We start from the raw sequence: 12,207 nt of genomic DNA on the forward strand, positions 1-12,207 counted from the left end.
TTGGTAGGTGAGTTTTTTGGCTCTTAGTTGCACGCAGCAGTGCCCTGTCAAGGGATGAGCATTTCTGGATGCTGCTGCTTCTGGCTGAGTTGGGCTGGTGATTCTGACAGCTGTCAATACCACTTCCTTGAGCCAGACATCATTAAAGGTTTTACATCGTGGAAGCTGGTTTCTTTTTCAGTTAAATCGTACTCTGTGCCCTCCAGTGAATCATACGGCGTCTGGTCAGTGTTGGGAGTTCTATGCATTCAGATCCAGTTGAAGTGTTGAGGTGTTTGGAACCAGTGAAATCCACCGCAAGAGTGGACAAATTCTCGTTGTTTTTAATGATGTGGGAAGGTGGTTTAGCAAAGGGATCTGTGTTCCTCCTCCAGTAGTCTGTGCCAGTTCTGCAAGGAGAAAGCTTTTGGGTCTGACTGTCAAGAGAAAAAACACCGCTTGAATGATGTAATGAATAATTAATGCCTGTTATTCATGTCGTACCAGGAATACACATTAGCACACATCAGAGGCCATAACTTGCACGATCTCTGCTCTGAAGAGCCTGCTTCGCTTCTGGCTTCTGCTGGTTTGCAGAGGTGCATTTTTGGGAATGTCAGAGAAGTAACTGTCCAAGTGTCGCTGTGCAGCAGCAGCGGTCAGGGAGGTTTGGGGCAAGGCTGAGCGGCAGAAGGAGCGGGAGCAGGCACAAGGCAGAGAAAGGAGAGCTAACTGTGGAGGAGGTCTGGAAGCGAAAGCGTGGGACCCAGGGTTTCTCTGTCCCCTGAGAACGGGAGCTTGAGGCTTTCGGATGGGGTCACTCCCGAGCCTGCACTTGCCCCAGGCCTTCTGTTTCAGCCTTGCAACACTGAAAACTTCCAACAGCCGTACTTATCGCCTCGTCGAGGAGGACCCTTAGAGCTGTCACATATTTTTTAACTTCCCCTGCTTTTCTTTTTTCTTTCCTACCTGCTTCCTGGAGCAGAATATCTGTTTAGTGAGTGTTGGAGAAAGACGGGTTGTCTACGTGCATCTGAGTGAGATCAATTCCGACAGTATTGCAGTTCTACAAGATGCGTCCAAAACTCTCCACCTCTCCAATCAGGCTGTCATCCCTGCATCCTTCTGTGTAGAGATGGTAAGTATCTGTGGGGCTATTTCCCAATGAAAATTGACTGGTCTGTAGCAGCCCGTGGCCTGATTTTTACATGCAACGTTTCCGTATTGCTGTCTCAGAGAGAAAGCAAGATATTCCGTCCCAACGCAGCGAGAGGAGCCTGGTTCTGGGGGCAGTTTTAGCTGGGGCACCCCTCAGTAAAATAGACAGCTTGCATAGTCGTTTGCGCAGAAATGAGTCTGGATCATCTTTACAAGTTTTCCCTTTGTTTTCTGGACGGTGTTTACCGGAGAGTCGTGTCTTTGGAGCTCTGAGATCAAGAGGCCCCTGTGGCCCTTTGCTCCTGGAAGGGCATGGATTTCCCGACGCTTTCCCCATTAGGTCTGCGTTTGCTTTGTGTCAGACTGCTGTTTGTGACAGAGTCTGGGGTGTGAATTTTGTCCTCAACCTGCCTGTGGTGAGGTGAGTTTCACACCTGCTGGGGGCCCAACCAGGTGTGGTGTTGCACAAAAATATAACAGTAAGGGTTGTGTAGCTACAGAGTGTGTGGGCTCCGTCGCGTTGCAGAGCATCTCCGGAGGCCAGCCGCAGGGAAAGGCCGTTGAACTGATGGAGGCTGCAGCTGACAAGCTGCGTGGCAGGTGGCAGGAGGAGGAACCTGCTCCATCAGCCGCTTCACCAAGGGCTCTTCAGACAGACTCCGGGCACGGTGCTGCTGAGGCTGCCTGATGGGAGCAGTGCGGGCGTGGGCGAGAGAGCTTAGCTGGGGGCTGATGTAACCTGCTGACAAAAGTGGCTGTGTCTCCTCCTTGCTCCGCTGTCATCTTCTTTTCCTGCCTCCCTAAGTGCCTGATTTTTGCCATATTGACAAGTGCCAAAGGCTTGTTATGGACTGATGGAAGTGTTTGCTCTCCCTGCAGAAAGGAAAAAGCATCATTCTTAGATCATTTCCTACTTGTTCTTTGTCATGCTGTCTTCTCAGGGATCTTTTGTGTGGCTGCTAAGGCTGGCATCTCTTGGCATCACAGAAGGCAGCTGCATGTCACGTCTCTGTGATCAGGAAAGAAAAGATAGGCCTAGGGTGTAAGGTTTCTTAATCAGTGGCAGCTTTTTTCTGCCTGCATAACCCCCGTGCTGGGTCTGTTATGTGCTGCCACAGGGCGCAAATGGTTTCCCAGCGCCTTGTAACGAGGGAGGAGGCAGAAGACCTTCCTTGGGATTTCCTCTTCTCATGACAGTCGTAATGCGGGGTCCTGTCTCCTTCAGCCTGGTCCCTGACCTCCCTGATCCAGAGCCCTGTGCTCCAGGTGAAGCTCGCTGCTGCCTGGTTTCCAGCAGCGGTCGTACAGCCAGCTGCATCGTCTTCAGGAGGGTGCCTGGTGGCTCAATGCAGATCCCCTTCGGCGTTCCCAGGGATGCGCTGCTGTCACATTCAACTGGAGCTGACCTTGCAGAAGAGACCAAGTTTTGTGTGTTTTTTAAAAAAAAGAAAAAAAGCCGTAACTATTTGTCTTGTCACTGGGATTCACTGCAAATAACTGATTTTTCAGGCAATGTATAAAGGCTCTTGGTCAGGTGTGATGTAAGCAAGGGCAGAACACGCAGTTCCCATTCCCATACTGGCTTCTCCCCTCTAGCACACAATTTTTTTCGTTTACTAATTTAATTGTTTATTACCTCAAGCCTTTGGCGACACTGCCTTTATTAACAAAACGGCCATATGGAGAGACAGCAAAACACGGAGGAGATAAACTTAAAAACAGTGCCGATGAGGGGATGCTGCTTTAGTGATTCTGTTCCTTGTTCTGGCTGACGGGCGATTCTGCTGCTCTCTGAGCAAACCGTGCAGGCTGCAGGCAGTGAAGGCTTTGAAGAGCATGTCAGCATTGGCTGCAGTTCTCCCCAGCTGCTCTCACTGAAGTCGGAGCAGACTTGAATTGGCAAGAGGGTGGTTTTTAAATCTGTAAATTATCACCACCACCACCACCCCCCGCACCCCCAAAGCAGCTGAATAATTAGCCAGGGGGTCAGTGTTTGCTCATAGTGAGACAGAGGCAGACAGTGCTGTGCCCTTCAAATGGTATCTGCAGTGCTATTTAGAAATTAGGGTTAAATTAACCTTCCAGGGTACGGGCAGCGCTAGCCCTGAATATGTGGCCTCTTCCAAGGTGAGCAGAACTTCTGAAGATGCGTAGGCTTAACTCTTTCCAGAGCTGTCCCACCAGAGCCTCATGGTGCTCCAAAAGCTGACCTTTAGAATGAAACCCTTGGTTTGGGTTTAAAGGCTGTGCTGCTTACACAGCAGTACCAGTTTCTGATTTACACCCAGTCTGGTTTTGCCAGAGCTGTAGGGAGCTGGTCATGTCATGGCTGTTCTGGAATGTGGTACAGTGAAAGGAGAGATAGAAATGGCAAATTTTCCCCCTCAGAGCGGTCAAATGCTGGCAGAGGTTGTCCAAGGAGGTTGTGGGCTCTCTGTCCTTGCAGATCTTCAAAGGCCAAGGGCACACAGTCCTCTGCAACCTGCTCTAGCTGAGCGTGCTGGAGCAGAGGGCTTGGCCCAGAGGACCTCCACGGGTCCCTTCCAACCCCACCCTCCCGTGTGGCTCTGTGCTTTGCTTTTCCTCCTAAAGCCCCTCAGCTCAGCCCCGATGCCCGCTGGAAAGGGTGCTGGGGCAAGGGACGATCCCAATCTCCTCCCCGAGGGTCCACCCCAGCACAAGCGCTCCCCACTCCACGAGACCCTATGGCAGACACAGTCAGGAGAGGGAAAAGATTCTTTTATTGTCAACAGCAGCTGCGGGGGCCCAGGAGTCACAGCTGTTCAGCCGGTGAAAATCAGTCAGCACCTGCAAGGACAGAGTCAGAAAGCTCTGATAAACCCCCAGAGGCAGGAAGAGGCAGGATTTGGTTCCCCCCTCTTTGGGGGACGCTGTTTCCGAGGCATTCCTCACGGCCCAGAAGGGACAGCTCTTGCTGGCCTCCACTCGAGGCCGGCTCCGGTGCCTTCTCCCCAGGGGTGATGTCCCTAGGGAGCTGTGCGTGCGCAGGGATGCTGACAGTGCCCCTGTGCCACACAGCAGGGCTCGACGGGGAGCCCCCGGGGAGCTGCCGTGGGGCTCATCCCAAACCCTGCTCAGCACCAGCCCTCGCCGGCCCTTGCCAGCCAGCTGGGCTGACTTAGGGCCGTGTTCAGAGCTGGAAAAGATGGGCAGCAGCGCCTGGTACGCACCTGGCCTTCCTGACATGCTGCAGCTTCCTGCATTCTCTCAGGTTTGGGTCAGAGAAATCATTTCCCCTCTTCTCCTTTTTATTTGTGCTTGGCTGTCCCTCTCCTCTGCCCAGGCTTCTTTTCTCTTCCTTTTCCTTGACTTTTTCTTCTCCTGGTGGGAGCCTGAAAAACTTTCCATCCCACAGCGTGATGAGATGGGGAAAGCCCCAGGCCCCTGCAGTGAGCTCTCAGGTCAGGCAAGGGGAGCTCTTCCTACCTGGTTTCCTGGGGCAGGCTGGTCAGTTGTGGCAGGCATGCCGGGGACTCTGCCGTGCCCTCGGGGGTGCCTGGAGGCAAATCTGGAGGTGCCTAAACCAGAAATTTGGGAGGTAATGGGTGGCAAGTGACAGCCTGGGGTAGTGAGGGCCTGACTGCCAAATTGCCATCTTAGCTCTACAGAGGAGATGCTGGTTTGCATCGTGCACATTTTGCACAGCCCAGCCAATGCAGCCTAGACTTGATGAAGCTGTGACGGAGTAGAATTTGAGCAAAAGCCCTCTCAAGGTGACAGCTTCTCCCTTCTGTCCTTTTGTGGGTATTTTGTAGGTATGTTTTGTTTGATGAAGCAGATCATACTTAATGAAGTGCATTCCAGAAACAGCCTTTCCAGTTTTCCTTAACACGTACCACTCTGGGGGGAGAGGAGGAGCCCCAAAGGCACAAGAGAGCGGCTGCCAGGAGGAGCCCCAGCGGCTGCTTGGCCTCCTGGGAAATTACTGTCCCACTTGAGACATGTTGTCCCAGTGTCTGTGGAGCTGCCGTACCTCTGCCGCTTTGGGCCCTGCCCCTGTGTCTCCCCCAGCTCCTCTGTCGATGTCCAGCAGAGAGGCGTCTGCATCCAGAAAGGCTTTTGCTGGACGCTGGGTCTCTGCTGTGCCTGCAGGGCCACTTTGCTCTTCGCACTGCAGCTCTGGAAAGCAAAAGCACGTGCAGCAGCGTGACTTCTTGGAAGTCAAGAACATCTCAAGCAAAGCCCAGCCAAGCCCTACACCGCTTGTCTCCTCAACGTTGAGGTTTCTGGCATCCCAAGCCCCAGTGTCTGTGACAAGCCTCAGCCCCTCCTCCTACCTGTGCGCCTGTCCATGGGTGCTGGCACCTCCTCGGCTGATGGAGGGGAGAGGCCGGCCACCTCCTCCCCAAAGATGTCCCCGCAGTTTTCAATCAGGAACTCCACCAGCACGTTCACCTGCAGACATGAAAGCCTTGGTCTCAAGCCAGGTGCCTGCAGACGTGTCAAGCAGCCTTTCCCACTGCTGACCCTTCGTCTGCGCAGGCGGCTGCGGCTGGGGGTTGCTCTTCCAGGCACCCAGCCCACCAGCCCTGGCTCAAGGGAGGAGGCAGCCAGGGACCTCTCAACAGCCAAGCTCCGATGGGCCGGGAAGGCAGCACTGGCTGCTGGGTAGGGCGTACCTTCTCGGTCACCGCCAGCATGGCCTGCAGCGGGAGCAGGTCCTCGTTGGGTGGGCTCAGCAGGTTGGGCCCGACGCAGATGGCCAGGTTGCTGCAGCTCATTCTGCTGGTGGCTGCGTTGTGGCCAATGTGCTGCAGGAGGGCCATCAGCCGCTTCAGGAGGAGGAGGTTGGCCGCAGGCAACTTGTTGGCCACCCTGAGGGAAGAGGAAGACAAGGCTGATGAAGCAGAGGGTGCCCACAGCCGTCCCTGCAGCTGGCCCCAGGCGGGTGGGAGCCAGCAGCCGTGTTGCACAGCTTTGCAGCTGCCCGAAAAGACAGCTTTCTGAGGAGCCCGTGCCTTGGCAGGCAGGTCCCAGAACTCTCCCGGTCCCTGCTCACCAGGCAGGCTGCTGCCCACACTTACGCTTTCAGCTCCTCCACCTTGGCCTGCTTGCTGGCCCTCTCCATGGCTGCCATCCAGTCCTCGTAGAGGTCGATGACGAGGAGCTTGGTGGGGATGCTTCGCAGGAATTCCTGCAATGCCAAGGGCTGCAGGTGAGCCTTTGAACGCTGCAGGCCAGCCAGGAGCTCCTCCAGCTGCAGCTCAGAAGCGCTCACCTTCAAGATGACGGCCAGCAGCAGTGCAGGCTGGCTTCCCACATCGACTTCCGTGCCGCGGTCCAGGGCCTCGCGTAGCTGCCGAAGTTCCGTGCCGCCGGCAGCTCTGCGGAATATCCCCTCCGTCGTCGGTCCTTCCTGGTGCAGGACAGCCAGCAGCTCCTGCAAGAGATGCAGGACAGTGGCTTGGCTGAGGAGCTGCCCTGCAGCAGCGGTGGCCGTGGCCAGAGCTCTTCCCCAGACTGGGCTCTGTCCCCCTGCAAAGGGGCTGGGAGCAGAGAAGCGTGAGCCATGGGCAGAGAGCCCAATTCCCCAGTACCTGGAGCCAGGGGACACTGCCTGTGGACTGAGTGGGGGGCTGGGGACCCCGTGTGCAGGCTGGCTTACCTGGATGGGCCGGGGCAGCGTGTTGTCCTCCCCACAGAGGGCTGCCAGGGGCTGCCCAAAGAGCGCCCTGCTGCAGCCGGAGCCCGCCTGCCCTGGCGCCTGGGCAGCGGCCGGGGTGCGCCGCAGGGCGAAGGGCCAGGGCAGCCCCATCCTCCTCCTGCTGGTGCTGCTCCCGCTGCTGCTCCCTCCTGCTGCAAAGGAAAACAGAGTAAGACACCACCAATGGAGACCCCAGGCCAGCGGTCCCAGCGCCTGCCCTGCCCTGCTCTGTCCTGCCCGCAGCGCGATACTGTGTAGTGCGGCAGGACAGGCAGGGAGCCAGCAGCTGGAACCGTGGCTTTGGCTCAGCAGCTGTGGCTTGGAGGCTGCCGAGAGCTGGTGTGCCACCAGGACAGCCTGTCCCAGCCCTTGCCCTGCCCTCCTGCAAGCTGTGGGCAGCCACAGAGGCTCTGTGTCCTGCAGAAGCTCATGCAGCGGCCGCTCTCCAGCAGGTGTCCTTGCCAGTCCAGGTGTTGTCCTCCCGTGCGGTGCCCAACCTGCATGGCGACACTCAGGGGACAAGTGAGCACAGTTCAATCCATTGCAGGAGGTTGCCTTTCTTTCCCAAACTCACCTGGCTCGTGGCAAAGTCCCCCTGCGTTTGCAGATGGGGCCGTCGCAGGCCCTTGCTTGGGATGAGCCTGCAAGAACCAAGAATGAGGCTGCGCTTGGAGAGCAGCCCCGCAGCAGAAAGGGCCAGCGGCGAGCTGCCCCCCGGAGCCAGCAGCCTGAGCATGGCAGAGCTGGGACCCTCTGCCCTCCCAGGCTCTCTGCCCCGTGCGGCAGGTTTCGTCCCAGCTCCGCCAGCCAGCCAGTACGTACCAGCGTTCCTGGTGTCTCCCCAACCCCCTCTGCTGCGGAGCGGTACTGTGGGAACCCCCGCCCTCCTGCACATGGTCACCCCACTCGCTGCACATCCCAGCACAGCCAGAGATGGGTGAAAGGCAGCCATTCTCACCTCTGCCTGTGCCTCCATCAGCCTCTCCAGGCTCCTGGCGCGCACTGTCCTCCACTGGGCGGGAGAGAAGGAGGGGAAGAAGGTGAGCAGCCATGGGTCTGCTGCTCGGCTGCAGGAGCAGTGCTCGGGGACAGGGCCCAGAGCAGAGAGACACTCACGGCGTGGCGGCGGCTCAGCTCCTTCTCCAGGAGCTTGATGGATGTTAGGAGGGTGACGCGGGCTCCCGTGCGTCTTTCTGGTGTCCTGTGCACCGGGAAGGGAGAGGGAGAGAGCTGGGTGAGCCCCAAGCTGTCTCTTGTCTCTCGTCAGGCAGCTGCGCCCGAGAGCTGCTCGCAGCCACGGGGGCACCTTCCCCAGCTGGGGGCTGTGTTCCCCCGTGGGCCCAGCTTCTCCTGGAGCACCCCCCCCGGCTTACCCCAGCAGCGTGGCCACCCACAGCTCCTTCAGTGCCTGGGAGCTGCAGAAAGAGAGGGAAGACAGCGTCAGGCCCTGCTGCCCCCAGCCCTGGGCAAAGGTGGGTGCCTGCACAGCCCTGCTCTGTGGGGCAGGACAGAGGCGCTGTCCAAGCCCTGGGTCGCTCTGTCCTGCCCGAGCAGCTGTATTTGCCCTTCCCTTCTGGGGACCAAAAGGTGACCAGGGGATGCAGGATGGGGAAACATCCCCCGTCCCTCCCTCCCTGCCACCGAGCTGCCTGCTCCCTGCCCAGCTCTGCACGCAAGGCAGAGGCCAGTATTCACAGGATGGTGTGGGCACGGCTGGGAAGCTCTCCTGCCCGACCACGACTCACCCAAAAGTGGCAATGCAGGAGCCGGTGGGCCAGGCGAGGATGACAGAGGTGCTGTCCTCATCGGTGCCTTGCTCCTCCTCCTCCTGTCCATCCTGCCCCGCAGCCTCCTTCCCGCTGCTGAGCACCCACAGCTGCTCCAGGGCCAGGCAGAGCTGTGGGCGCAGGCTGGTGCCATGTCTGCAGAGAGCAGAGGCGGGCACTGAGCTGGAGGGGGGCTCCTTGGGCTGGGTCCCCACGCGCAGAGCCCTGTCCCCCACCTGCCCTTGGGACGGACATGGGTGCCTCCAGCACCGAGGGGCCGGGGCCTGGGGCTGGTGCCAGGGTGTCCCTGGGCCGGGGCTGGGGGCAAGGACCTGGGCTCTGAGGGTCTTACCGCAACTTGGCGACCACCAGTTCCTCGTGGAGGAGCAGAAGGCGCCTCTCGCTCCTCTTGCGGCCCCGGGTCAGCCGCACGTCCGCACTCAGCACCGGCTCGGCGTCGCTGAGAGCCTCCCTGCAGAGCAGAGCGCGGCGGGCATGAGCAACGCCAGTGCTGCGTGGCCCAGCTGTGCCCGCGTGTCCCCGAGCCCGGGGGGAGCCCACCTGGAGCCGCAGCAGCAGCAGGCCTGGCCCATCCTGCCCGGGAGAGGAGGGCCCTGGCCGTGCACCGAGGAGGGGGCCCAGCCGGCGACGGGGAGGCTGGGGAGCGGGGTGCTGGTGCTGTGGCAGCGCTCCTGGGCCAGAGGCTGCCTCCTGCCAGCGCCGCTGCGTGCCAGCACAGCTCTGCCCTGCTGCCTGTGGTGGCCGTGGGCTCCCAGTGACCAACGGTCTGAGCCCAACGGAAAGTGGGCGGGGCCTGGGGGGGCGGGGCCGGGGCCCTCTCCAGTATGGCCGGGCCTGCCCCGCCCGGGGGAGCCCCGAGCAGGACAGGGCAGGGGGCGAGGGCCACCTCCCTGCGCCTGCGGCCAGCGCTTTCACCTGGGGTTTTGACAGGGTCCTGGTCGATAAAAGAAGCTGTTTTTCCTAGAGATGGCCATTGTGGCCTGAGGCAGACTCCTCTTGGTGGAGGCCGGCCTAGCAGTTGGAAGGCCTCTGGCAACCAGGCCGTGCTAGGCCTCAGGCCCCAAGGCGCTGGAATTGGAGCAGGCCCACCGTGAGGAAAAACTTCCATTTTTACCAAAAGACGGGGGGACTAGCAGCAGTCAAGAGCCGCTCGTGTCCTGCCAGGCGCCACAGGTAAATGAAATGTGTGGTGAGCTTCAGCAGGAATTGTGGTGCCCCTGGAGCACCACCCTTGCTTGGGAAGGCCTTATCCCACCTGGGTGCTAAGGCTTCACCCTTGGCAATCAGGGCTGGATGAGCAGCACCCAGGAGCCCCTGCCCTGTTAGCCATGACCTTCACCCAGCCGGTGGCCGACACGGCCAGGGGCGAGTCTGTGGGGTAGGCCATGACCATGGCAAAGAAGGGGAAATGTAGTCAGCTTTTGATGGTCCGTGTCTCGTTTCACTGTTGACCCTAAGCAATGCCTTGCTTCAAATAGAAGCCATTCAGAGAGTTACACACCCGCCCTTTTCAGGAAAAATGCAGGAAATCAGAGACATGTGGCAAGTTCTCTGTTGGCTGTTGTACACCGCAGCAAGAAGCAGCGTGGGTCCAGTGGCTAATGCTGGAAGGGGAATTCAGCACTTCTGGGAAAGGGATATAAAGGCACTCTTGTGGGCCAGGCTGGGATTGGGGAGCCTGAGTGGGTGTCTGGGGTCCCAGCTTTCCCGCAGTGCTGACTGTGGTGCCTGCTGCTTGTTCTTCCCTGCAACGCCGGTTGCATCCACCTGCTGGGCTGTGCTTGGGAAGGGCTCCGGGGGTGAGCAAGCCCACGGGAGAGGGCTGCGGAGAAGCTCTTCTCCAGAGATCTACCAGAAACTGTGCAGAGCATCCGAGAGGATGCTCTGTGTGACAAGGGAAGGTGCCCGTTGGTCCAATGTATGGAGCCTGCAGGGCTACCCATCCTCCAGCCAGCAATCCAGGTGCTGGGGGGTCCCATGCAGGTCTCCTGAGGTACCCTTTAGCCCCAGTCAAGGTGTCATGCCTCAGTGTGTGCTTGCAGGTCATGTTTCCTTCCTGCTGACAAGGCCGGAATTGCAGTTAAATGCCCCTGGGCGATCCCGAGCCAAAAGCAGGTTTTTTTCTATGGGCCACACTGCTTTGCAGTCCATGTGTGTGGTTCAGCTCCTGCATGGGAGCTGAGGACACGAGGTGACCTAGCTCTGAAGCTGGCCACTCTTGCTCCAGGCAACTCCAGTTGCTTGCGTTTTCCTTCAGCTTCCCCAGCCTGATGATCTCCACTGTCACCTCCTCCCTGTCCTACAAGAAGTATCCCTCTCCCAGCCATTAGGACACTGGCGCAGCACTCAGAATCCAGATCACTGGCAGAGAAGTAGGACAGAGGAAAAGAGAAGTTCTCCTTTGAAAGAAATCCTTCTTTGTCCTCCTTTAGCTACCAGTGGATGAAAAATAGGGGGACAGAATTTCAGGCCAGCCACAGCACTGGCTTTCAAGCCTGAGCTTGTCATGTCATGGCTGTTCTGGAATGCGGTACAGTGAAAGGAGAGAGAGAAATGGCAAATTTTCCCCCTCGGGGCGGTCAAATGCTGGCAGAGGTTGTCCAAGGAGGTTGTGGAGTCTCTGTCCTTGGAGATCTTCAAAGGCCAAGGGCACACAGTTCTCTGCGACCTGCTCGAGGTGAGCGTGCTGGAGCAGAGGGCTTGGCCCAGAGGACCTCCATGGGTCCCTTCCAACCCCACCCTCCTGTGTGGCTCTGTGCTTTGCTTTTGCCCTGGCAGAGATCTTCAGGGACTTTGTGCTCCATTTTGTGTTGCCTTAGGGCTACAATGTGCTGGGGTTTGGGGGCAACAAGGTCAAGTATGCCAGAGGTCAAGCAAGTTAGTGTCAAAGTGTGTTACTGTTATGGACAGAATCTGTGTTTGTTGGCCCTGCGTTCCTGGGGTTATGGCATTTTTATCTTACCTTGTGATCTGTGTGGTGGGTTTTTTTGTGGAGAGTGCCTTTTTCAGCTTTTTTTTCCTTTGTACGGTATGGATGGGTGCCTTTGGTTTGTGTACAAAGTTTCTTCTGGTTGTTTTTCTGCTGTGCTGGTGGATGGTGGTGGTTTTTTCTGTCTTGAAACCATCGTTCCTGGTCTAATATATCTCCTGCAGGTCAGGCAGTGTCACTTCTGGCGTGGACTGACTCATTTCTGGTGAGTTGGTAGGTAGGTATGGAGGACTTGTGGTCCCTCCATGGAGAATGACTGCTAGAGGACTAAGAGGCAGATCTGTGGAGGGGTGAGAGGACTGCTGGCCCATAAGTAGTGACTGTCAGAGGACTAAGTGTACTTGAATTTATGTGGGCTTCCAAATTCATGGTTGTTTCTCCTGCCTTGCAGAAAACCCATGGGAAGTCACCAGCCACACGGAAGGACAGAGGGGTTCCCAAGGCTACGTGGCTTCTTGGGTTTTGCTTTTGAGTATGAAAGTCTTGTCTCAACATGAGTGCAACTGTGAACGGTCAATTTTGCTAACTTTAGAAAGCAGGGAGTAGCACTTTTGTGCTGTGCCTCACATGGCTCCCCGGGCAGGGTGAGAAACAGCAAGAGAATTCCTTCCTGTCACCTTCCCCAGGGG

The 12,207-nt window shown here is 57.8% G+C and overlaps 1 protein-coding gene across 1 annotated transcript; it reads right to left on the reverse strand.

Moving 5' to 3' along the window:
• Positions 1-3,938: 3,938 nt before the first annotated feature.
• Positions 3,939-6,926, reverse strand: LOC121082074 (T-cell activation Rho GTPase-activating protein-like). Its single transcript, XM_040581411.1, has 8 exons — positions 6,764-6,926; positions 6,377-6,538; positions 6,183-6,292; positions 5,778-5,973; positions 5,436-5,553; positions 5,132-5,277; positions 4,585-4,676; positions 3,939-3,945 (listed from the first exon to the last, which is right to left on the reverse strand). Exons 1-8 carry the CDS (start codon positions 6,911-6,913, stop codon positions 3,939-3,941), a joined length of 981 nt encoding a protein of 326 aa, XP_040437345.1. The 5' UTR covers positions 6,914-6,926.
• Positions 6,927-12,207: the final 5,281 nt, after the last annotated feature.

The sequence above is a fragment of the Falco naumanni genome, unplaced genomic scaffold (genome assembly GCF_017639655.2).
Source record: "Falco naumanni isolate bFalNau1 unplaced genomic scaffold, bFalNau1.pat scaffold_257_arrow_pat_ctg1, whole genome shotgun sequence".
Classification (NCBI taxonomy): domain Eukaryota; kingdom Metazoa; phylum Chordata; class Aves; order Falconiformes; family Falconidae; genus Falco; species Falco naumanni.